Source organism: Neofelis nebulosa, chromosome 10 (assembly GCF_028018385.1).
Source record: "Neofelis nebulosa isolate mNeoNeb1 chromosome 10, mNeoNeb1.pri, whole genome shotgun sequence".
Lineage (NCBI taxonomy): Eukaryota > Metazoa > Chordata > Mammalia > Carnivora > Felidae > Neofelis > Neofelis nebulosa.
Window position 1 is genome coordinate 13,021,640 of NC_080791.1, and position 27,056 is coordinate 13,048,695.

General features: G+C 43.7%; 1 protein-coding gene across 6 annotated transcripts in view; it reads right to left on the minus strand.

The window, feature by feature from the left end:
- CADM1 (cell adhesion molecule 1) overlaps window positions 1-27,056 on the minus strand; it is a 331,838-nt gene that overhangs the window by 30,291 nt on the left and 274,491 nt on the right. For 3 of the 6 annotated variants that reach the window (XM_058686790.1, XM_058686794.1, XM_058686792.1), the window contains exons 5-8: window positions 26,568-26,726; window positions 13,459-13,558; window positions 9,569-9,741; window positions 4,877-4,954 (exon numbers count right to left, since the gene is read on the minus strand). In XM_058686790.1, the coding sequence (XP_058542773.1) occupies window positions 4,877-4,954; window positions 9,569-9,741; window positions 13,459-13,558; window positions 26,568-26,726 (510 nt within the window). The remainder of the gene's footprint in view (window positions 1-4,876; window positions 4,955-9,568; window positions 9,742-13,458; window positions 13,559-26,567; window positions 26,727-27,056) is intronic. The other 3 variants (XM_058686793.1, XM_058686796.1, XM_058686795.1) reach the window with 1 other exon arrangement.

The following is a 27,056-nucleotide window of genomic DNA, read 5'->3' on the forward strand; positions in this document are numbered from 1 at the left end:
GGCTTGGTATTTGATGAATGAATGCCTAAAAGCAGCTAAGCATATACCCCTCGCACCACGCAAATATCACAGAGTGATATATATAACCCACATACCCCTAGCACAGAGTAGGAATCATTAAACCAAGACCCTGGAGAACAGCAGCGTTACATGAAGCAAGGCTCTCGACCGTAATTCTGTCCTAAGCACAGGTGTACTTCTTTCCTTTGTATGTAAGACACCGAAAACATGTGCTATGGTGTTGGACTTCCCTCGCTTGGCATACTCTGTGAACTATGGCTGGACTCTCCTTTATTGTGATTGGATACACTTTACACACACAATGGCTGACGACATGAGACTATGAAAGCCTAAATAACGTGAGCCTGGGGTTGGGACCCACTTTCTCCAAGGTATACTGGGTTTTGAGTGCTTAGACACCCGTAAGAAAAACCTTGCTGTTTTCTTTTCCAAGACACACAAAACACTTCATTGGATACATACTTTTAAAAAGAGAAATACTCATTTAGAGATGACCTATTTCATGCCTGTGAAAGGATTTCTAAATGTGTTTCAGGATTTGGCCCTATAGCTATTCATTTCTTATTCTAAAGTGATTTTAGTGTTTTAATTTATGACAGTCACATGTATAGTATGACCTGCATGTTGAACTCCCCCTGGGCCTGAATTTCCTACTTAAGCTGCTAAGGGTGTTTAAAACAGTGCTGAGTGCGGTCTAAGGTACATTCCTCGTTAAGCAACTAACTCCGGATGCAACTGGGCAGAGACAGTGCAACATCCACATGATCTTGGGAGGGAAACACGAAATATTTTACTAAGCTGACTATAGGGAAAAGTTGGATCCAACTGTTGGACAGGAGCAAAATCTGTCACCCCAGAAATAGGTAATTCTACATACATCTCATACGCAAAGTCAACTAACTTCAAAGAAAATTCAAAACAAAATAAAATAAAACAAACCACCCCCCCACCTCAGTCCCCCAGTAGGGTGGTAGGTTTTTCTTTGATTTTAATTTAGGAGGGAAATCTTCATGAAGGACTCTGACCCTGGGTAATGGTCTGGCTGTCTCTGTATTTTAACAGAGGACTCCAGGGTCAATTTAGATTATGCAGTTTGCTCTTCAATATTACAGCATATATCTTCATGAATTAAACTACGTGGGCAACTTGGCATGATATTAAAAAAAAAAAAGGAAAAGGAAAAAAAAAAAGGAAGTGGGGGCTTACCAATAGCAACAGTTGAAACAGAAGTATATGGTCGGAATGTCTATGTGCATGGGATGGAAGAGACAGAGAAGAAACTCAGGGCAAACCACAAGGAGACGCTGGATGGCTCCCATTTCAGTTGGGTCCCTCTAATGGTTTTTTATTTAGAAAGGGATTCTAATGATACTAAAGGCCTAATAGTTGTAAGGCTGCAACAAGGTCAATGTGGCAAGTTGACATCACATATTCCTTTCAGGACTCTAGAGCCTTCAAAAAGTCCTCCCGAGAGAAAGCTACCGCTAGATGTGAGCCTTCACACAAAGGTCAGGAGACCGACTCCACCCAGAATGCACGGGACAGAGATGCCCAGCTCTTCCCCCTCCACCACCCTGCCGGGTCTAGGACTCTAGGTGGCACCAGCACATCGGATTGGGCTCACAATTTCTTGCTTTCAAGGGTCCCCAGGATGAAGCTTTAATGTGCTTCTGAGGGAGTCGGGCGACTGGAGGACTCAGTGGCAGTCTGCCTCCCTGACAAGGGGAGCAATTCGATATCCTGCTTATGGAAGGTACAAAGTAACACAGAACACTTCCTTTCAGAGAAATCAAAAATCAACTATGCCCTTCGAGTTTAAAAATATTTTTCTATTGCATTCGTACATTTTCTTGTAATGAAACTCTGACCTGGGCAATGGGTTTCAGTTATCGCATCTGAGTGGGAAGAAAGAAATGGATGGCTGTGGGCTGCCTCTTCCTCTCTCTCTCTCTTTCTCTTTCTTTCTTTTCTTTCTTTCCTTCCTTCCTTCCTTCCTTCCTTCCTTCCTTCCTTCCTTCCCTCCCTCCCTCCCTCCCTCCCTCCCTCCCTCCCTCCCTTCCTTCCTTCCTTCCTTCCTTCCTTCCTTCCTCAGGCTTTATGTATGTTCCTGTCACTGGATTTAGCTGTTGCAGCTTTTAAGGCTAACGGGGGCTGTAATGCAGCAAACAGTGCAAGAGAGAAGAGTGCAAATTAATTTAGCTATCCATTTGTCAAGATCCAGTCTGGAAGATTTTTTAGGAACCAATCTTAATCTCAGGGATAGCCTGGACCTTTAAAATGGGACACACAATCATTCAGCTCCATAACCTTTAGTCTGTTTGAAGTAAGGAGCAAATGTTAAATTCCACAAGTGTACTTTCTGGGCAAGATAAATATATGTAACACTGCTTGTTAAGACGCAGGAAGCCCATACGATCACATCCGTTAAGGCAATGGATTCTACAATGCTGTACGAGTGGCAATTTTACTTTATTCTTGGGTATGCCAGCAAGAATCTGGGTGCTCATTACCACAGATGCCTTTTGTGTGTAGAGAGGGTTCAAACGCTAACGTTGAAAGGCTAAGGCACATCTACGAGATCATCATGCATCACGGGGAGACCCGAGGCCGAGAGCAGAGACAGACAGAAGCAAAGACAAGCCCGTATGTAAAGGCAATTTCTATATGGACAGAAATGCAGCATTGTTTGTTTTTAAAATTTCCTCTTGACCAGAGTCTCTATGGTTGGAACAGTGATCACAGAGAGTTGCAGCTGTTGAAGGACACAAGATTAGCTTTACTCTGGGGTGAAAAATTAAAGCTGTGAGTGGGGGGGCAGGGTAGTTCAGGGGCGCTAAGAAAGGTCTTAAAAAACAAAACAAAAACAAACCAAAAACCCAAACCAGCCTAAGCTAGTGAGAGGCTAGCCACAAATGAAAAGCATGGTTCCATGTAATGGAGAAATGGGGTATTTCTGCAGAGTGAGTAAGACCTCCACTGCCTTGCAATACAGACCTGGCTAGCCACCTAGATGGAACCTTCTACAACAACGAGAGGTAATAAGGGCTGACTGATCCCTGGGCCCCTTCTGCAAAGATGAACAGACTAGTTGCAAAGGACAGTGGTGGGTGGAGGTGTAATTCACACGGACATCCAAAGGGCCGTTCACGGGAAATTTCAAGGAAACCTGCCATTAAGAGCTCCGGCCCAATTCAGTTTACAACCTGGATAAGGGGCAAGAGATCACGAAAGGTAAAAACCTAGCTCCTGGGAAGTTGATAGCCTGGCTGACCTGGAACCAGTTAGGCAGGAGCAGCTTTGCTGTGTTTAGGAAGGAGACAGAAAGTGGGAGGAGTCTATGCGCCACGTGACCAAGCGGCAGAAAGAAGGACGTGGAAGAAGGGAAACAAATAGACACTGAAGGGAATTTAGGAAGCAGCCTGGGTGGAGCGGAGTTTAGAGTGAGACACAAAAACCAATTGATGGATTTTCAGAAGATTTTAAGTGAAGTGCAGGCACTGATGTTTTCATAATTAACCTTCAGAAAAACCCTCGCTAGTGGCTTTTTTTTTAAGGTTCTCTTTGTCCCACTGTGAAGGTTAGAGAAAGTGAAGAAAATGAGATCAGGTGATCTATCGTCCTACTTCATGAACCTCCTCTTCCACGGAACACTCTGGATTTTTGTCACGCCTGTCTCACCGACTCCCACGAAAACCAAACACATCTCCAGAAAGTCAGTATCAAGGATGGCTGCCCGATCCCGGGTGGTAAAGAGGGCCTACACACAGAGAACGATGACTTCAACATTCAGTGGTTTAGAAGAAGTCCTGTGATACGACCGTATCCTGGGGCACGTGGCTCAGAGACCTGGCAGTGTCTGCGGATAATGGAATGAAGCGGGAAAGCTGTCTTCTAAAGAGGTTATTATTATTATTTTTTTCCTCGCAGAATAATTACCTTTACGTGTTCTGGAGGAGGTACCTGTAAACAGTGGTTCGGGGAGTCCTTACCTAAGGAAATCCTACACATCTAGTAGACGTGATGCAGCCATGACCTTTCCCAGCGTAGCAGGCGGGAGAAGCATCAAGGCTCCCAGACGAGCCCCCTCAAGCAAGGAGGAGAGCCGCTGGGTATCAGAAAGGGATGCATCGCATACCTTCTCCCTTGGTGGTCGGCAGACACAGGAGACAGTGAAACGCATTTTGGAGAGTTTCAGACAGTCCACCAAGATAAAGCCACAGAGTTACAGCAGCTGTGGCCGCCTCTTCCGCCCCTCCAACAGTTAACGGAGGGCAGCAAGGGGTACGTGGGTGCCCGGCACGGAGAAGACAGTGACTCCCCTCTGACCTCCTGACCCAGGCAACACAAACAGGTAGTAACACTGTCAGCAGATACTGTCTGGGGCAGGAAGGAGGGCGATGCATTTAGGAACACAGCCTGCAGGGGCATGCTAAAGGGTGTGTATTTTCTTTCGTACGAACGAACGAACGATGGAATGAAGACAAGGAGAAGATCCAAAGCCAGAATACTTACCATTTCATCAACCATGGCTACGCCTAAGCTACCGGCATGTTCTCTAATAGCCAGGCTGCTATGTTCCCTAGCGTTTTGCTTTAAACGGGGATGCTGGAAAAGAGAATTCTCTTAGGCACAAGCTGCAAAATATGTCATCTACTGTTAAAGGCCTGGATGTTGAAGATTTTCTGAGGTCCTTAGGAGTCAACGTAAGAGTAAAGTCTCTAACGCCTCTGAAGTCCCAAAATAAAGGAACGGTTAAATTCCGAGGATTCAAAGGGAACTGTTAGCCTTCTTTGCATACATACCAGAAAGACAATATACATTCAGGACATTTCCAGTGGTAATGAAGGTACCGTACCTGTGATGATGGTAAGGATGGTGGTGGTGGTGGTGGTGGTGGTGGTGGTGGTGGTGGGAGGGAGAGTTGTGGGGGGATCTGGATAAAAAAAAAAAAGGAAAATCAAACCCACAGTGCTGAACACAACAATGATCAGTAATGACAAAACGAAGGCATGAGGACACTGAGATGTTTGTCTGATGACTTCCCCCTCTGCGGCCAAAAGCCTCCCTTCCCCGCCTTCCCCCAAAGAGTTGTGTCCTGTAATCCTAACCCAAAACCTTAAATGGAAAAACTAAGACAAGAAGAAAAGAGATTTGCATTAATGAAGCGAACTAGGGATGAGGAGATGTGAAGGAGAGAAGGGAGGAGAAGTCAAACCAGGACACTCCCACCCCAGTCTGATTTCAAAGGTGAGCTTAAGCCAGCCCCGCCCCCGAGAGGGTACAGCGACTGTCATTTCGTTTTATACTTTCGCAGATGGGAGAAAGGAGGAGGGGTGGTGCCGTTCTAAAGGGCTCCCATCGGCCAAGGATGAGCGTGTTCCCGCTCCCCTGCTCTCCATGACGGCTAACTTCATTATTCCCCATCAATACATCCCAGCAGGAAGGAAAACTACTTCTATACACTTGTAATAAATACAAAGAAGACAGAATGTCACCGCTAAATATCAAGTTCCAGGCATGTGAGATTTTACCGAGATTTTATTTTTTAAAAGTCAATAAATTTTACAACTTATAAATATTAATACGTTAGTTGCCTTTGCTCCCGTTGAAAGCCTGACCTAAAGTGGAAGGTGGCGATAAAACCAAAAGACCGTCTTCCATCTTGTAAACAAGGGAACGAGGTATAAACGAGGCTTGACCCTCAAAGCCAGGAATCCCATAGGGGATCCTCCGTCAGATGTTTGCTACACTGTATATTCTTGTATCAGCTCAAAAATTATTTGGGGGACAGGGGAAGGGCAAATATGAAAGAGAAAAAAGAAAATCCTAAGCACAAATGATCAAACTGAATGTGTTAAATTGTCAGCAAGACTTTGAACTAAGCAATCATTCTGCTATAATAGCGCATAAGACGATTTGAAGGCTTTTGATTTTAAATTTTATCTAAAGCACGTCAACTTTTTCTCCCTGACACATCTGGTGTCCTTTTATCTCCAAGAGAGCTCTCAGATTGTCTAATTAATACATCAAAACTTTAATTATATACTGCACCTTTATTGGCTTTGCTACAACTTCCTGAAAGTTTGTGAAAACACTATCTTGGTGCCTGGTTGTAAGGTCTGCTTAAAATGATTCCTACTACTGATCAATAATCTGGAGTTTTAATTTTCCTCGGCAACTTCTCTCACGTACACGCAATGTATGAATGTGTTAGGGAGGACTCAGCAGCAAAGTGTTCTGTTCTATGGGAGACTTTGCTCATTGAAGGTGGGGACACGGGCAGTGTAAAAGCAGCCTCACCCACGAGTCCAAAAAGGAATTCATTAAAAAATAAATAATATCAAATCTCATCCTCCTCCAAGAAGCAGGCTGATGATTAAATTAGTGGTTTCAAACTACCCTTGTAGACAAACAGGCAGAATGTCGTCTTGCTCCTTGGACACTTTCTTATGGAGGCCCCAGGTAAGGAAGCATTCTGTGACCTAGCAGATCATTTGGACGCACCCACCCCTTGCTGTAGGCACCGGGACAGATACAGATGAGTGAGGTGCACTGGCCCCCGAGCCGAGCTCTGAAGACATCCTGTGCCTTCTCCTACCCACCTCAACTGTACCCAGGGACGTGCCTGCTGCCCAGCATGGGGGCAGCTAATGCGCTTCTTCTGTTCTGGTTCAATTACAGTACTTATCACCTGAAAAGGAACATCTGTACCCGAGAGACTTCCCCTGATACACTCTAATGCTATTTCTGTACCTACCTTTCTAAGTATTGGCACAGAACGTGTGATATCCACAATGCAATCAAAGGGGACCCGGAGGCCCGGTTTTGAAATATGATTTTGAAAATACGATTACGAACGAGGGGTGGGCCAGACTAACAAGGGCAGAGACTTCAGAAAAAAGGTCACGGGTCCCTTTCATTTTGTGAAAATCACACACTTCCAATTATTTTCATCACTACTGGGGTAACTGTTGTCCTTCACATCTGGCTCAAGTGACCCGTTAACAGCGAGAACCTCATTGCTCAGATCGTTTCTAGCAATAAGAGCAACGATAGGCCACTATTTAAGAAAATACCGAGTTGGAGCTAATGAGCTGTGTTTGACACATCGAGGCTAAAAGAACCAAACCAAATGGGACTCAGGCACTAACCACCTAGATTCTCCAAGTATAGAAGCTACTTCCAGAGAATTAAACATTTTAAAGGCACGTTAATGCTTAGTTCATAAGGTACTTTGAAAATTACCCTGGTAGTATGAGAAATCACCTTTGAAAAGAGGAGCTACTCGCAATCTTCCCAAATTGCTAGAACATTTTATTAATAGACTAGCAACACCTCAGGTTGGTAGTCTAGCCTGCCATGCCAAGCAGTGCTACTAGCTTAGACTGCGGGACGCAGGAGCATAACGTGCCGGGGAGGTGTGTGTGTGTGTGTGTGTGTGTGTGTGCTCACCTAAACAGGTAGGTCGCTATGTTTCCTGGCTTTCAGAAACGCACTCTAGCCCAGAGAGTAAATTCTCAAAAACAGTCTTATGTTGGAGGGGAGCGTTCTACTGGGAAGCAGTGAGAATAAGAGGAACTACAAAGAAAGACACAAATGTCCCTGAAGACTTGGCAGTCGATGTCCCTGAAGACTTGGCAGTCGAAGTATCGTGGCTCTGAAACATAGTTAGCAACCCTGGGAACTTGGGCAGCTTATGTGATCTTTCTAAGCTTCATCTGCCATCTGTAAAATAGGATGAGGATCTTGTTACCTCCTGACGTTACTGTGGAGATTAAAGGTGGTCATGCACATGAAACAGTGGGACAAAGTGGGTGCTCGACAAATGCCAGCCAGAAGCTGGTATCCAAAATTATTCAACTATATCTGCAGTCCATGAAATCCACAAAATGTTCCTTATCTTGAGATGTGGGAACAGCAGGTACATTAAACCAGAATTGCTTTTCCAAATAACTTAGTCTTCTGAGTCCAGGAAGCAAACCATAGACCAGAGGGAAATTTGCCACTGGTTTTGCTCACTGTAAACCTGGGAGTGGCATCGGAGGGGGCTTGCAGGAGGCTCAAACCCTCACGCAGAGAGAGCAGAAGGGGTGTGGAAGCAGAAGAGAGGGATATGCCTCCCACTCCCCTTTTGCACGAACAGACTCTGAACAGTCTGAGGACCAAGGTGGCTCCGTGGAACGTCAACTGAGAATAGGGCATGTGGCACCCCCTCGCACCTAAAGGAACAGCCATCCCCTCTCCTCGGCTCTCTTAACCCTTGGGCAGGACTGATGCCATTACAAGTGCGGACCACAGACAACACGGGTATAGTGTCCAAAAGAAAAGAAATCTCAGAAGTCTACAAATAAGGTGAGTGGATGTGATCCTGTAATTCTGCATTATGTTGAAAGAGAAAAACAAACAAACAAACAAAACCTCAAGTACAGGTTAAGGATTAAATTGCCACATCCATGTTGATGTGTTATAAAGCATGCTTCTATGCCTTCAAAAGGAGTGACTCCTACTTTCTTCGTAAGGAAGGTGGCCAGATTCTAGGACATAAAGGTATAAATATTCTGTGGGTATAGTTGTGTGCGTATAGGTGTAGATTCCCATATACTTACACTTGGATTATTTACCGTGCTAACATGGAGAAGGAAACATACACACATATCCATAGATTTATAATATACTGAAAATTTCATGCCTATGGTCACTCACTCCGGGTCATGTCAGTTCATGACTATGCTTCCCGGCATAAAACCAACCAAGAGACTTCAACTGGCCAGAAGAAACTCAATTTGCCATCTTAAGACTAGAGGAATGCAGTGCATTCCTCAACTAAGTTGAGAATATTCAACGTACACAAAATGGACAATAAGCTATAAATGTGAAAAAGTTTAAAATGCCTGCCACATAGATGTTCAATGAATATCTGCTGGGTTAGAGAACATAATTCATGATAATATGCTTTAATAATCCTGTAAAAAGATATTCAGAAAACAGACAAATTAAAAAAAAATGCATTCGTGTCTAAAGGAGTAGCTATTGGTGGTTTATGTAGCTACCAAGGACCTTATATATATTTTTTCCCAAGTATTTACTGACTTGTGACATCTTCCGGAATGTAATAGCTTCATGCTGAAAACAGGATACTTGTGTTCATCAAAGCAGGAGAAAGCCTAGCTGAGGTTTCACAGGGAAATACCACTGGGAATAAACTTTCTGAGCTAAATAGCCATTAATTGGCAAGGCTGAATTTTGTAGTCATTATTTCTAACATCATCTCCATTGCTTGCGCCTGAGGACACAGCTTTCCTACTCAGCATGACCAGGGACTGTGATCTAGCAGGAAAGCCCCGCGATTAGAGGGGGAGAGAAGAAAAGTCACTTCCCTCCCAGGTGGAGACACTGGGCTCCACCTCAGGCCAGGCTTCTTTAAGTTCTTGAAGAAAACACACTGGCTTTCGGTTTTCAACTTGACCAAAAGCCCTGAGAGTGATCTGCAAGCAGCGGCTACGTGGGAATGAGTCTGGTAGAAGGAGTGTTTTATCTTTGCACGTACCGTAAACATACAGCATATAATCCGAGTGAGCTTTCCCCACTATGTTGGAAGCTTCACAGCGGTATGTACCATTATCTGTTTTGTTTAGGTTATTGATGAACAGGTTGGGCCCGGACAGGACGGCGTGTTGAGGCATTTCGTCATCGACTCTAACCCAGGTCACCATCACAGGCCTGCAGAGGAGAGAGGAAGAAGACAGGTGGCTTTAACATCTCCCACCAAGATGTCTGCGTCGGCTTCTCACCCACGCATTGAATGAGTCACATGCAGGGTGACACGATTAGAGAGAGCCCTGCTGGACATATTTTCAGTTCACAGAATTACAGCTGTGAAGTCCTCCCCCCCAACAAAATCTGTTTGGAATATACTTTTTGGTCAACATTATCAGGTGTTGAAAAACCTTCAATAGGACCACAAGCTGGAGCCTCATTATTTCTGGTTCATCTTTAAAAATCAGCAAATAAACCAATGTGCCCTATTTTTATGTCCTGCTGTGTGGTTTCACACCAATTCAGACAGGACAGAGCTCACCCGTTGTTAATCATCTCATTAATTAGGGGGAAAAAATCAAATTCTTGGCTAGTGATACAACCATTAATCTGATGGTTACTAATATACCAACACCCTTGCTTAGAAGCCAGTTGTGATCTTTAAATGGATTTGGAAGCATAAGAGACTCTTGAAAACTAAGAACAAACTGAGGGTTGATGGGGGGTGGGAGGGAGGAGAGGGTGGGTGATGGGTATCGAGGAGGGCACCTTTTGGGATGAGCACTGGGTGTTGTATGGAAACCAATTTGACAATAAACTTCATATATTGAAAAAAATAAAAAAATAAAAAAAATAAAAAAATGGATTTGGAGTTTTGCAAAAATAAATGGACTTTTTTTTTTTTTTTATTTTTACATCTGAACACTGCTTTCTTTTGTCCTCTGCAATCACTTCCTTTCTCCGTTACCCTTGCTCATAACCTGCCTCCTTCAACCCAGTCCACCTTTTCTGTGTGTTCCTTGGCAAAATGCCTTGCTTTGCTGGCTCTCCAAGCCCCACACACTGTTACCCTCTTGCTCTGGGTGCACCGGCAGGCCCTGTGGCTCAAGGGTGAGGCTTCTGGGTCAGTCACTGAGGGGCACATCTCCACATGGGCTCCTTATGGCACTTTTTCAGAGGCATGTTGTACCATGTTTGGGGGGCCTGGGTGGCTCAGCTGGTTAAGCTTCCGACTCAGTTCAGGTCATGATCTCATGGTTCATGAGTTCGAGCCCCTGCATTGGGCTCTGTGCTCTCAGTGTGTTGCCTGCTTTGGATCCTCTGTCTTTCTTTCTCTGCACCTTCCCCACACACTCTCTCTCTCAAAAAAATAAATAAACATTAAAAAATAAGTAAATAAAGTATCACATTTGTGTCCATCAGGGAAAAGCAAATTTCACAAGATGCTCCAGAGCCAAAACTGCACACGCAGAGCATCTTTCAAACTCACTGACTCTAAAACTCCCATTCTTCAAGACAGCTCCCTCAACCTCCTGTGAAATTGGGACCACAGGGAGGACTGTGCCTGAAACTTTCATTTTGTTTTTCTTTAAATTAAAAAAATAATAATGTTTATTTTTGAGAGAGCGAGCGAGCAGGGGAGGGGCAGAGAAAGAGGGAGATACAGTATCAGAAGCAGGCTCCAGGCTCTGAGCTGTCAGCACAGAGCCTGACGCAGGGCTTGAACTCACAGACCTTGAGATCATGACCTCAGCCGAAGTCGGACGGTTAACCGACGAAGCCACCCAGGCGCCCCTGAAACTTTCATTTTAAAGGAAGGGCACTGGAGACATGAGAACAGAAGTACCTTCCTTTCGGTCCCTGCTGCTACCTCCACAAGCGGTGACATGACAAGACCCAAGCTTAATGATGAACCAACACTCAAGTTAGCCCTGTCAAGTAGCATTCCAATTTTCAAATGGGATGTGAAGTTACAATTTTTCCTTAATTACACATGGGCTTGTCATCACAACCCAGTAAATTATTTAAAAATTAGCACTGCATATGTCCCCCCCCTTGCAGGCAATGGAAAATGGGTCTGCCCGGCCATCACATCTAATGCCCTGCTGCTTGACAGCTGAAACAATCAGTGGGGGTAAGTGCTGAGAATATTCACAACATTTAATGGCAAGTTAAATTACCATTTTTATTGTATGCAATTTCTTGAGAAAATAAATAGGTAATATGCTGGAAGGGAGAGCAGAGTAACGGGTGCTGGCTCAGACGACCACACACTCGTTCCGATTTGAGAAGAGGAACAGACAAACACCCTCTCTGGCATAAATGTCCTGAAGGAAACATGTAATTTACTGTCCCCATGGCACATTCAATTGAACGCAGTACCTTCTTCTGGGGGGAAAAATACAGAAACAAAATATAGGCTAGCAAAACCACCTCCGGTAAATGTGGTTAATGTGGCTGTCTACAGTGGCAAAAGGCCTGTGAGAATTCTCTTTTTCTCCACCAGATTGTTTTGGAGGTAAGACAGGCCACGGACTAAGGCATAATCCAGTTTACAAAAAGAAAGATCTGAATCTTCTGCAGAGTTCAAAGGAGACAAAGACCTCTCTGCCAAAGCTTAAAGTGTTTCAGAGCAAGTAACTTTGAAACGGCAGAGGAAAAGTGAAACAGAGCCAGGACCACCTCCTATTTCCTAAAGGTCATCTTTAAAACCCCGAAGGGTTAGTAGAGACAGAAGTAGATTCTGGTCCACAGAGAGGGAAGCACAAAACAGGGAGGGTTGAAGCGGGAAGAGAGCGGACAGCAGCCAGCATCCCCCTGGTTCCCCTGTTCTCTTGTCATGGATCACTCCTTAGCCATCACGGGGACAGTGCTTTCCAGAGATCCTGGGGGAAGCTTTGGTAAGATGCTCAGAGCATGAGGACTGCGATCTTGATGTTGGTTAGCAAAACTCTGAGGGGGAAAAGAATCCTAGCACAGGGACAGCAGAGGGAGCTCAAAACAGAGTTTACTGTTGGGGACCACTCAGAGTTTGAGGGCTTCTAATCCCAACATTGACTCGTTCCAGCTCATGATTCCATGGATTGTTTTTTTCCCCTAAGAAACAGCTCAAAACAATCTTCACTCTCCTGGAAAGATGAGAGTCTCTCCTCTCCCCGGACGAAACTGAACGAGGTCTAAAGTGGCCCCACTGCATGGCTGTGATGAGCTACTGTGGTCCCTCTCATTCGCTTGCATGCAGTTGGCAGGGAAGCAACTTCCTTGTACATTTCAGTCAAATAAGATGGTTAGTACATTCTTTCTTTTACGCAATGGTGGGTAGTATGTTCCTTGAGAAAAGTTCTGGGACAATTCCTTACCAACAAAAATATTCCCATGAGTCACTTTTATTTGAGAGAAGGAGAAGCAAAATTAAAGGTAGGGCAAATTCATTTTCCAACGGCTGGCCCTAATCACAGCAGCTTAATTTAAGTCTGAAAACCGTCTTTCCAGCAGCTTAGACGTTAACACAGAAGGTAGCAGATATATCATTAGATTGTGGGCATGCTAAAAATTTATTAGGATTATTTTCTTGTGAGAGAAGATAGTTCTGGCAATCGTGTTGATGATAATAAAATAGAATTAGCTGTGATTTCAATCTTAGCTGGCATTTCATTTTTCTCCCAATCCTGACCATTAAGAACCAACCACAGATATTTATTCCCCCTTTCACTGAATATTCCTTATTTCATAAAACAAAACAAAACAAAACAAAACAAAACAAAACAAAACAAAACAAAAAACCTTCCATCCTTTACAGCAGGAGACAGGTGACAGGCTGGTGAGTTGCAAATGCACATCTCCGTGTTGTGACATTTACTGCTCATGACCCTCTTGCCAACCTTGGCCTTCAGAACTTACTGGGGCTTCCCGATGGCTTCACATGTTAACTCGAGCGCATCCCCTTCCCGGGTTAGGCCTTGTAGAGGATAAGTCATCTGAATATGCACTTGAGGCTTATCTGTGTGACAACAACACAAAGTATAATGTTTAGCAAATGGTATCAGGCAAAAAATCAGACTTGCAAGCCGCCACAAACCCCACACCACCAGCACTCGCTCTCTCCCCATCCTCATGCCTTCACGAACATCCTCCTAATTAGTTAGTAATCCTGGCATTTGCTCAAATTAAATTGACTAATAACTCTAAGGAGTGAACCGTGAGTAGATAAGAGATTCATAAGCCAACCGCGCCACATCAAACGTTTCCTGTGAAATACATTTTGTTACATTGAAGTTTATCTCCAAACTCACTCAAGCTAAAGGAAACTCATTTGCCTTCATGCTGAGGTGAAGCCACAGATATTTGTGGTGCTCAGAATTGATACACTTTATCATATATCACATATTACTATGTGACAATATGTTGTGACAATGCATATTAATGAGTTTGCCTCTTCTATGCTCTTGATTTCAAATGGGAAAGGCAAAACTTCTGAATTCCACTCCAATGCCCTTAAGAATGAAGAACTGGGATGTTCTGGTGGTCCCAGTGAAACTCTTTGATGTCTCAATGTATACATGTGAGAAGGAAGGAAACGGACAGGTGCTGAGAGTCTACTATGGTGGGAACCATCAGTGGTGGTGGAATAAGCCAGTTTTAGGGATGAGAACACTGGTACCCAGAGGATGAAGTAGCTAGGCCAGGGTCCTAGGGATGACTTAACGAGAGACAGCCCTGCGAATGTTGGGATTGCTGGTTCAAAACTACATTTCCCAATGGCCATCCAAAATTAAAACCAAGTATAGCATCGTAAGGCAGTCAAGGACTCCAGTAAGTGACACAAGTATTCTTATATCGATTAGCTACTGAAAAACTGTGTTTGGACCTTGTAGGGGTATGGGTAGGAGCCATGAATGACGGGAGCTGTGGGGCACAGGGAGGGAACCAAAAGGGGTTGGGATTAACTTAGATATATTACACAGATATATTTACCAACAAAACCTGAATGGAATCGGGAGGCTTTTTTTTTTGTTTTTGTTTTTTTCTGTGCTGAACTAACAAGCTATTAATCCCTAAATCAGTTTTCTCATTTAATTCTGTGGCTTTGTAAATGTATATTTTTGGAAATGTACCCAAGAGTAATAAATGTGAGAGGGCAAGACATCACTTGGCTGAAAGGTCAAAACAATTTCCATAACTTTACTTTCTCAGACAATCATACCACCTAAACAACAGCTCCTTGGCCTTTTACAAGCAGTGCTTAGCTCATTAACATTCATCCTATGGACTGAGAGAGAAATCAGAAATATGGCAGGGCTCAACTGATCTGGGCCCATATGCAGCTAACAAAGCTGCACGAGGGAGTCCTCTCTGGGGTGGTTGCTTTCCAGACGCATTTGTACAGTCTCGTTCCCATCACAGATCTTTCTCTTATGTCTCTGGAACCCATGTGGCATTGCAAACCTTTTAAGAGAGGCTTCTTGTATACCATTGCACCCTGCACGCCATGAAGCTGCTCTCTGGGAAGCTAAGTCACCTGCCGGAGGATAGAAGTTAGCAGCCCCCAAAGCTCCAGCGGACCCTCGCAAGTAACACGGCTCTATCCTTGGACTTGTTGGCAAAGGGGATGTTTGGGAGCAAAATGGTGTGGAGGTTTCTGGGGTACTGGTGACTGGGTTGGGAAAGCAGTCACTCGAGAAAGGCAAAAATACTCCAGATAAACAGGATGACCTTGAATGGGGACTGGCTGCTGGGCAAAGGCAAGAGCTCCTGGGCACCGTTCTACAGACTACAGCTTACACTAAATACAATTGGGTGACATATGTGGGCCTATTATTTTTGGTGGCATAACACATAAACACAGAGCTGGCTGGTGAAGTTTATTAAAAACACAAAATACAAAAATAAATAAATAAATAAATAAATAAATAAATAAATAAATAAAGGGGGAAACACAGACAGCTGAAGACCTGCTTCCTTATATTTCACATTCAGAAACAGCACCACTTAATGGGGTTCCTGGTTAGGAAACCTCTTGTCATTTTTCCCCAAGAAACATTCTGGGCAAGATTAAATTTAAAGCCCCAAAACTGGGGGCGCCTGGGTGGCTCAGTCGGTTAAGCATCTGACTTCGGCTCAGGTCATGATCTTGCGGTCCGTGACTTTGAGCCCGAGTTGGGCTCTGGGCTGACAGCTCAGGGCCTGGAGCCTGTTTCAGATTCTGTGTCTTCCTCTCTCTCTGACCCTCCCCCGTTCATGCTCTGTCTCTCTCTGTCTCAAAACTAAATAAACGTTAAAAAAAAAAAAATTTAAAGCCCCAAATCTGGGCTGAAATGTAGCATTTGCTTATAGGTTAATCTCTGATCTATGGAAGGACTACATTTTCCACGCGCTGCTGACTCCCGCCCATTAATTAAGAAGCAGGATGCCTGCTGGCCTATGTGGAAGGTTTTTTTGTTTTTTGTTTTTTTCCCCTTGTGTAATTTACAAGCAAACAGAGAGGGTATGTTTTTCCGCACAGTGCGCCAAGGGTCTTATGTGCTCAACTTCCATTAATAATAAAGGGAGTGTTGAAAATCTAATGCAGTTTTGCCTCTTTTCAGTACCACTGACTTTTAGTTAAATGCTTTTTTATGTTATTATGGCTGTTTCCCAGTTGCCTACTACTCACAGAAATTAGGAAGAACAAGCTAAGGATTTGCGATACCTGGAACTTATATATATATATATATATATACACTACGTACTTATACTATGTACTTATATATATATATACTATATATATAGTATATATATATATATAAGTACATATATATAGTATATATATATATAAGTACATAGTAATATAGTATATATATATATATATATTATATACTATATATATATATTTTTAAATAACATACTAAACCATAGAAAATACACCTTCAACTTTGATAACTGATTTTCCCAATTTACTCCTCAGGTTTCTTGGAGAAACATCTACCATCTACTTACGGGGACAGCTGCCACAGTTACCTTAACAACCAGCTGAAAAGGTAAACATTTATCTTGTTTGTATTATACAGAAAAAATGTCGTCCTCTGTTGACACATGCAGTATTTATAGGCATATTATCTGACTGTGGGGCAGCTGAACTACCTTCACACCCAGCCGACGAACCAAAGAGAGAGTCTATGAGCCAAGCTCTGTGCCCTTCTTTTGCCCTGAAAGAGGAACTCAGGTGTGCTCAACAGTTGGACTGGAAACCCTGGGATTCCACTGGTACCTCTGGAACTCAGGGATGCTACATTTTCCCAGGAAGATCCAGACTATAAAGTGAGAATGTCAAAATACCGAACAATCCAGATGGCTGAATGACTAGCCCAAAGGTTATCATTTATACTTTAATTATGTTCATAAATCAAATGCTATAACCCACCAAACCTATTCTGAGACAGACCCAGACTCCAAGATTTATTTTTAAGTAATGAGGTAAGGCCAAGTACGTTTTCTGGGTGATCACTTTATGCCTCGGTTGGTGTTCTAAGGCACAAGGCTACCAGCCAGACGACACTTTCTGCCCAAGTGCAATAACTACCCAGAAACGTATCGCGCAGAATGGCCTAATGTCATTATAAAATGGAACTGCTATATAAAAATAAGAAAAATAGTTAGGTCTGTGCACTTATGGAACGTTAGAGTTATAGAGGTGGCATCACCAATAGCCAATCAATTAGGTCGAGTGATCTGAGGTTTTCCTAATACACTGTAATTTTTTAAAACCCTATAAAAGACATTTAGCAAGACTCTTACAGCAGGCAGGATTTGTTCATTAGTCAAAGTTGCACAGAGGGTTAAATACCAGGAGGCTTTAGGTCACACTACAGTAGCAACCAATTAAAAAAATAATATTAGAAAGACATTCCAATTTGATGAGGCTTTCTTTAAATGTGCTTTGCTCTCTCCATAAAGGGAAAAAAATATATAAAAGGAAACTCTTAAAGAGGTTAGAACGGCTTGCTGGCAGATTACAATTGATTTCATGCCAGTCTGACCTTGCACCACATTCTATGATCTTTCCAGAAGATGAAACTCGAGACTCTATAACCTGTATATCACTTTCTTATGTAAATGAAAAGCCATCGTCTCCTCTCTGTATCACAACACCAATGTAACGGGTTTTGAAATTTATTAATTAAAAAAAAAAAGGTACTCTGCAGTTTCCTTTTGCCTGGGAGGTCATCCTTCCCATGTACCAGTCAGGAGTAGAGCTGAGGCGGGAGGAAGACATCCCTGATATCCCAGCACGAGACTTATTACCACGCGGGTCTCCCGACACTCTCTCCCGCTACGAATTTCTACTTCAGGTGATGTGGGCATCCAATGTCCTTGGGCGCTCTGACTGCAACCAGGTCCCAGGGCTTGGGTGTAAATTTGCTCCTGCAACTACATTCCGGATACAGGCCCCTCATGGCCCTTCCTTAGCTTTCGTCCAATATTCTGAATATCCATCAGAGGGGGACTGAGGATGCCTGTGGAGCAAATGTGGATGGTTCCAGGGCCTAGCAGGGAGAGCTCAAGGGCAGTGAGGGCCCAGATGTATCAGAAGTTTGGGTCACCACCTGCGTGTTCGGCTGGGGAAGCATCAACCCAAGAGTCTTTGTCAATCATGGAGGATTACCGCAGTTTGGAGGAGCACAGCGATGCAAAGATTAACCTGAGATTTGGTGAGTATTAGGGGTTTTTTGAGCTCAAGGCGAGACTCGGCCCGCAAGGTAGGGCTGCTTGGATGGCTACAAGAGGGCGGCTTAGCACTGAAGGAAGACAGCTTCTGGTAGCGTGAGGTGATCGGGCCTGGTTAGGGAACAGTCACAGCGAGCTTTCAGAGGACCTCCGCATCTTGCAAAAGGTTTGCTTTCTAATGTCATGGTATGTTCATGAATAATTTTCACTGCCATTTATTTTGTCTGTTTGCAAAAGGTGAAGGACCTCCCGCTGCTACATCTGTACTAGAATCGGGGCGCCGCAACTGTACCTGCGGAGGACAGAGCCATGGTTTGACAGAGTCAAACCTGGTGGGGGGGTGGGACCGGAGAGCACGCGCCCCTCCCCCCCCCCCCCACCGCGGCAGGAATGCGGTTCCTTCCCATCGCAACTTGCAAGTCGTTCTGTGGATACCGAAATTACTGTTTACCCAACAGAATCGAATTTTATTCGGCGACGTTTGCGACAGAAGGTGGTTTCCAGAGCTTGCGAAGCGGGCTGCACACTCGCACAGTACTCCTCCCCGTCTTGGAGAAATCTTTAAAATTTTGGAAGTGAACCCTGAGCAAGAAAAGTCTTCCAGCGTGATTTTCTCCCAAAGAAGGTCAGCTCTGTAAGAAGAAAAGTGTTCGTTCGCTCTTTTGTATCCCTGGTACCTAGTACGGTGCCAGTGCAGTAGGCATTCGATACTTGTTTACCAAGCTGATGGATGAATAAGAACGTGGAGAAATCTACCACACAGCATGAACTCCTAGTCCAAGCTCTGCTACTCACTCAAAAGAGAAAATCAATTTGTGAATACATGTGAACCCTGTTACAAGATAAACTGGGCCCATTAAAATTTTTGAGGGCTTATGTGAGCATACGTTGATTCGAATAGGGCAACACCAAACTAAACATGTTCTAGCCACAGAGGCTAGGGAGGTTTTTTACAGAGAAGACAGGGAAACAAAGCAAAGGACATTATTTGATTGTTCGTGGCTTAAGCAGTTGCCTTATTTGGGGAAAGCCTAGTTAGCTGTTCCTGAATGGTTGTGGCTTCAGTTTCATTTCTTTGGAGTATGGGGACTTTGGCTCTAGTTTAGGGTTGACCCCATAGGCTACCCAAGGCATTAGAGCCACCCCAGTCTTGTTTAATCACTTCGACAGCCCTCAGCACAAATTATTATTGTATTATTCTTTCGAAGGTCAATCCAGCTCCCCAAATGTGAGACTCAGCTCAGGTGTTCTGATTTGCTGCCTCCATTTCACTACACATATATTTAGCATTTCTGGCATAGCTCAAGCTGGTATCTTAAGGGAAATCATAAAGGATGCTGTTTGACCACTGGCTTTAGATTTTCAGAGTTTTAACTCCACAACCATTTATCCTTCCCCAGAATCGAAATTTGACCTTGAGTTAAAAACCATTAGGAGCACACATTAGATGACTACTTTCACTGTGTAAGTGTTCGATGCCCACAAGCCCCAGGGACACGTCTTCCCCCAAATACGTCAGGTCAGACAGAGAGATGTTGGAGGACAGTCCTTTGTAAGAGGCCTCTGTCTACTGAGCGTGCCTTCAGAAGAAGGTAGGGGTGATGGCTTTCTTCCTTGAAGGATCATGTCATCCAAGTCTTGCTCATAATGCATTTGGCCTGACATTTACTCTTTTTTTTTTTTTTTTTTTTTTTTTTTTTTTTAATGTTGGTCCCTCAGCCTCCTGCCCCCTCTGGTGCCGTAGAACGCTCCGTGAACAAGCTACAGAGTTAATAATAACGGGAATTTGGCCCCGCCACCGCTCTGTGACAATGCAAAAAATGACAGCTTAAACATTCGTTTGAATCAGGGGGTCTCTGTGAGGAATAATAAATACCAAAATAACTTCCCTGAAACTCAATTCACTGCTTTAAAAAAAAAATAAATAAAAGAAAGGGAGAGTGGGAGGAAGAAGGTATTCTGTTAAAAGAGGAGACTGGAGATCAGAGAGAAACCGGCCCAATCGGGAAATGCCAGCTATTAGGCCGTGAAGAATACAATGTGGGAACAGAAATGAGGGGGGAGGATCGATACAGGAACCGCTCTTGGAAACTATGTCTTATTCTCCACTCCAAGCAGGAAAGATTTTCCTATTTCCAGGTTTTTCTCCCTCCTTCACTGCAGGGCACTGTCGATACCAGAGAAACATTTATTTTGGCACAGATAAAGAACAGGTTTTGATCATCCCCTCAATGCCCAATTTTCCCCCAATCAAGGGAATGAAAGAAGAAATCTAGCCTTCCCTGGATCTTGGATGAACAGGAATATGGATTTACAAACTATCTGCCTATAGGGAGTCAATAAAACTCATTTTGAAAATGATGCCTACGTACCCGATGAACCATCAGATGATAATCAGAGGAGGGAAGTTATTCAAACATCCATTTCTATAGTCTTTGTTTTCATTCTCCCTTTCAAAACTCATCTCAATTTCTCTCTCTCTCTTCTTCTTCTTCTTCTTTTTTTTAAAATATGTACACACACAAAACCCTCACAAGATGAGAATTTTTGCAAAACATTTTAAAGAGCAAGACTGTGATGGGAGAAAGCAAAAGACACACGGCAGCGATTCAAGAGCTGCGGATTCACCTCAGTCCAGAGTGAGGCTTTTCCCGGTTTGCACGGCAACCTAAATTCCATACCGAGGGTCACAGATCCTCTTTGAATTGCCAGCTTACGTCGCTATGTGTTGCCCCCTTGATGCTATTTAAACAGTTTTCTTTTAACGCTCAGACAGTGAACTGTTCTCCTTTAAACAGGCTTTTATTTGACAAGAGTACGTTCCTGCAGATCTGAAGCTCCACTAACCGTGCCACAATTGTGCCATGCTCCGCTATAATCAACCGTGTTGTACATTTGAGCAACGCTACGCACACAGACACGCGGAAGGAAAAAAAAATGCGCAGAAAGAATTTAGGGTCATATAGCTCAGAACATTAAAAGGCAAAACTGTTCTCTGCCTCACATCTAAGGCAGGAGAGCTTTGAATGCCAGCTTCCACGCATAATTATTTTCTGTTTTAAACATTTAACTGCATGCTGCTGCTGTATCCTTGCTGAGGCTCACAATGAAAGCTACAAAACTAAGAGCCCTACTGTATGTTCGTCATTCCCAGCAACGTTCCTATGAGAAAACCTTATTAATGAGCTTGCAAACGAGCACCCAACAGGGAAATGTCACAAACAAGAGTGGCTAATGCCCCAGAAAATCAAATAACTGAACACTTGGCTGATTGTGGTGCCTTTCATATTTATAATAAAAAAGAGGGGGGGGGGGCTTTAATTCACTAATTCTGAAGGGGTCAACACCTTGCTGAACAAAACAACTCATTTATTTATGTTCAGAAATCTCCAGATGATAAATTACATTGATGTTAATCACTTCAATGCATACTACACAATTAATATCTGTACTCACCACAAACTTAAAGATTATTAAAAGTATGACAGCATACACATCTGGCTGATTTTTCACATAATTGGGCACACCAATTTCTCCTGGTACCACAAATAAGGGTCCTAACAAACAAACACTGCAAGATTCTGTGTTCAATTAATTAGGACTTAAATCTACAAGACGAAAGCGATTCCAAGTTGCAGCTCGAGCCTGGTCTTCTGTACAATATGGTAGCACTCTATCTTACCCCTCCCCTTTTCCCGCCATATTTAGGGTAAGCTATCTAGTGACATACAATGTAGGTGTTCATTATTTCCTTTTTTAAAAGTAATTTGTTTTTGTTTTTTTTTTACGTTTATTTATTTTTGAGACAGAGAGAGACAGAGCATGAACGGGTGAGGGTCAGAGAGAGAGGGAGACACAGAATCCGAAGCAGGCTCCAGGCTCTGAGCTGTCAGCACAGAGCTCGACATGGGGCTCGAACCCACGGACCACGAGATCATGACCTGAGCCGAAGTCGGACGCTTAACCGACTGAGCCACCCAGGCGCCCCTAAGAGTAATTTCTTAAAAGAACATAATTTATATAGAATTCAAATCCATTATCTGCCATTTAACCCTGTTCATATCCTGACTAATACCCATTTGTCTTTGATGAGGTAGAAAAGGTTTCCATAAGGCTTCATGTAACAAAATGGGTCAGGACTGAACCAAGTGGGTATATTTAATACCAACTCCATTAGGTCACATTTCCCCAGCAAAGTAGTCCTATTTACCCAGAAAACAGCAATGCTTAATCTGAGGTTCACGGACAAGCTCAGTATTTAATGGTAATAACCTAATGCTTATAACTGTTATCATCAGGAATTGTTTTAGGTAGCAAAGAAAAGGACATTAAAAAATAATAGCTATATATTTGCTGTGATGTTTATTAAACAAAATACATATAGCAAATAAAAATCCTAACTTGATAGCTATTTTTACACAGGTCTATGTTAGGGAAAAGTGATAGAGTGACTTAAAGGCAAATTCTTTATTTTTATTATTATTATTATTTATTTATTTTTTCTTTTTTTAAATTTAACATTTATTTTTGAGAGACAGAGAGAGAAAGAGCATGAGCAAGGGAGGGGCAGAGAGCGAGGGAGACACAGAAGCTGAAGCAGGCTCCAGGCTCTGAGCTGTCAGCACAGAGCCTGATGCAGGACTTGAACCCACGAACTGGGAGATCATGACCTGAGCCAAAGTCGGATGCTCAACCGACTGAGCCACCCAGGCGTCCCATTTTTTATTAATTTTTAAATGCTTATTTATTTTTTAGAGAGTGAGCGAATGCATGGGAGGGGCAAAGAGCAAGAGGGACAGAGTACCTGAAGCAGGCTCTGAGCAGTCAGTGCACAGCCTGACACAGGGCTGGCATTCACAAACAGTGAGATCATGATCTGAGCCAAAGTCAGACGCTTAACCAACTGAGCCACGCAGTTGCCCCTTAAAGACAAATTCTAAATGAGGTAAAGGCACAGATGACCTGTGGATATGGGAAGAAAACTGGTCCTCGAATCAATGAAGTTAGGATAAATCTTTAGGATAAATGGACTCCTTAAATTATAAGCAAAACGTGGTGAATATGTAATTTTGTTCCTCTTTTCCAGGTCTACGAGATTTTTATATTTATTTATTTATTTATTAATTATTTTAATGTTTATTTATTTTTGAGAGGGGGGAGGGGCAGAGAGAGAGGGAGACAGAGAATCGGAAGCAGGCTCCAGGCTCTGAGCTGTCAGCACAGAGCCCGACGCGGGGCTCAAGCTCACGGACCATGAGATCATGACCTGAGCTGAAGTTGGCCACTTAACCTACTGGGCCTCCCAGACGCCCCAAGGTTTAGGGGACCTTTAAAGGGCTTTTAAGAAGGTTAAGAGCTGCTGACTTTAAGGGTTTGGGCCGATTAAAAAGTGAGGGTCTAATGTAACTCCTCATAGAAGATCTCAAATAATTCCACATGCATGCAGACTGGCTGCTGAATCTCAGGTACTTAAGTATCTCTTCTTTTCTCACTGCCATCAAGACACGGGGCTGCCTGTCTGCAGAGAGAGATGGGGTTAAACCACCAAGTGCTGGCCAATGACTGACAGAGCTTTAGCGCCCAATGACTGAGTGCCTTAGGCATTTGAGGCAGGAGGCTTTTGCGTTATCGCACAGCTGCTGGTGTTCAGGAGAGGAAAGCTGGTAGGAAATGAAGTAGAGAATTCCAGTCGTGTTTGAAGGAGCTACTTAAGGAATTCCTAGCTGACTCTGCCAAGTAGTCAGTAACGCTCCAGGAATGGAGGGTAGTGAACTGTCAGGTGACTTTCTTGAGCACAGAGTCTTATTCAAGATGCCAAACCAGACTCTAAATTCCCATTCAGATTAATATAATGGTTGATAACTCTTAACCTTTTTTTATGCAAAAAGCCTTTCTCTTTATATACATTCTGTAAAGGGAAGTATCAAGAGTAAAATGCCTGTGTGGTCCACTTTGGATAACAATAATAATAATAATAATAATAATAATAATAATAAACCCAGCCTCCTATACGAGGGTGCCATGTTAGAATTCACAAGTGATAGGCGTGTCTTCGTTTTTGGAAGGCACTGGTCACTTCCCTCTGGTGGAGGGCCCGCGGTACTCTGTAAGACTGAAGTCAATCAAATGGATTCAGAGAGGGAGCTCTATTCCTTTTCCTAGAAGGACAAACCTCTCTTGAATCTACAGGACACGGAAGACAAAGACACTCTGGGGACCCGGAAAGAGTTTAGGGGTGGTGACTGGGTGAACTTCTAGTCAGGTTTCACAAAGGAGTTAATGTATTATTAAAGCTAATGGGCCCCTACAAGGAAAGTTAATGGATATTAAGTTTGCTTAAATGAATTACATATTAACAAAGTCACAAGAAATCTACTATCTGCCAATTTAGATAATATCTGATCATTTCTGTTTTCCCATTATAGGGACATTACACCACAATAGTTTTAGTGATATGAAAATTATAAGCATGATGCCCATAATGAAGCTACATAATGAAGGAGATGAGATGAATTAACAAGAAAAACCTGAATTATGTAATGTTAAATTGAGCCCAACTCACAGAGTAGGAAAAGGTTGAGAATGAGATCGGTGTCTTAGGAGCAACTTTTTATACCTTTTCCCGGCCCCTGTTTGGCTCGGGCAATTCAAACATGTGATGGAGACCGTAGTGGGCTGAACGGTGGCCCCCAAAAGATAGGCCCAGGTCCTAACCCCGGAGCCTGCGAATGCGACCTTACTTGGAAAAAGAGGTCTTTGCGGATGTAATCAAGTTCAGGATCGTGAGATGGGACCATTCTGGATTAGCAGGGTGGGCACTAACTCCCACAGCAAGTGTCCTTACAAGAGACATGCAGAGAAGAGAAGGCTGTGTCGAGGCAATGCAAGAGACTGGAAAGAGGCAGCCACAGATCAGGGAATACTGGGGCCCCCAGAAACCAGAAAAGACAAGGAAGCCTTTTCTCCTGGAGCCTTTTGAGGGAGTGTGGCCCTGTCACCCGTTCGATTTTAGACACCTGCCCTCTAGAACCATGAGAAAATAAATTTGTTGTTCTAAGCCACCAAGTTTGCAGTAATTTATTAGAGTGGCTCTAGCAAATGAATGGACAGATTCACAGGTGGTAATTCTTTGTGTCTATCAGACCCCCCCCCCCCGCCCCTGTCACTCCCTTTCCAACCAAACTCTTACAGCATTTCCACCATGTACATTCACATATCACCTGCAAGTTTTTCACAGGCCTCTCAGTTACAGAAGCTCCCTGATAAAAAAAAAAAAAAAAAGTGAGAAGTTGGCTACTTGGTCACAACTTTGCTGCAAGGATGGTTTTGTGCAGAAAACATTTTGGCAAGCGGAAGAGTCCAGAGAGAAAACAAGGGGAGCATCCTGAGTTCATCGGGCACAGTGAGGAGACAGCCCCACTCACCACGATCTAGCTGCTATCGATGAAGCTACTGAGATGGTGGCAGTGATCTCAAAAGAGTTCCACTTTTAAACTCATTGCTACACTTTAAGCTGAAAATGGAAGAGAATGTGCAATGTAAAACGACATGCTGATGCAGAATGGGAATAAAAGCCCCTCTATAAAAAAAAAAAAAAAGAGAATTCAGTACTTCTGATGGGGCCAAGAAAGTGGGAGGGATCACCTTAGGTTGTAAAGTTCACAAAGGAATGATTACAGTCAATATTCACAAAAGGCAATTAATTAAGTCATGTGGTAGAACAGATTGGGATCATCTTAAAGTTTTGCATTTGGGTTAAATGCAGTATTTTGAAAATCCTCACTGGCACTCGATAATATGGCAGCGTTTCAGGAAAATAATCCTTTGATTATTTCACTACTAAGACAACAAGATATAAACTCTACACTACATAAAACATATGTGTTCAATAAATGGCTTCTGAAATGTTTCTAGGCAACTGCTCCTCTGCGCTCTCGGTATAAAATACTCGGGTACCACTGCGGTTTGAACCTGTGTGTCCCGCCCTCCCCAAATCCGTCTGTCGAAGTCGCGATGCCCACTGTTGAGGATCTGAGGAGGCGGGGCCTTTGGGATCAGTGCCCTCGGACCTTGGAAAGCAGCCCCCAGAGAGAGCTCTAGCTGCTTCCGCCCCACGAGGACGCAGCGAGGAGGCGGTGGCTGAGAGCCAGGAAAAGGGCTTTCTCCTGAACAGAACCATGCTGGTTGGCCTTCATCTTGGACTTTCCGGCCTCCAGGGCTGTGAGAGAGAAATCACCGCTGCTTATAAGGCACGCCGTCTGTGGTACCTGGTTAAGGCAGCCCCGAGCGCACTGGCAGGTACTCACACTGTACTTCCAGGTACCGCTGCGTCTGCAAGTTTCCGGTCACGGCAGGGTGCTCTACCTGGCAGATCACTGGGACCCCATCATCCTCCTTGTGAACCTTCAGCATCAGCTGGCTCGTCACAGTGTACATGTCTGACCACTCCTCCACCTCCGATTTGCCTGGGGGACACAGGATACACCGAGACCTCAGTCGAGTGAATTTCTATCACCCTGATTTTATATATTCCCCACTGCTCACCTGCCCCACCATCGCCATTTTAACAAAGGTGATGGAAGTCACCTGGGGCAGGGTAAGCTGTGGGTAGATCACGGATAAAATGATAACTTCCTACTTTTTTTTTTTTTTTTTAATTTTTTTTTCAATGTTTTTTATTTATTTTTGGGACAGAGAGAGACAGAGCATGAACGGGGGAGGGGCAGAGAGAGAGAGGGAGACACAGAATCGGAAACAGGCTCCAGGCTCCGAGCCATCAGCCCAGAGCCTGACGC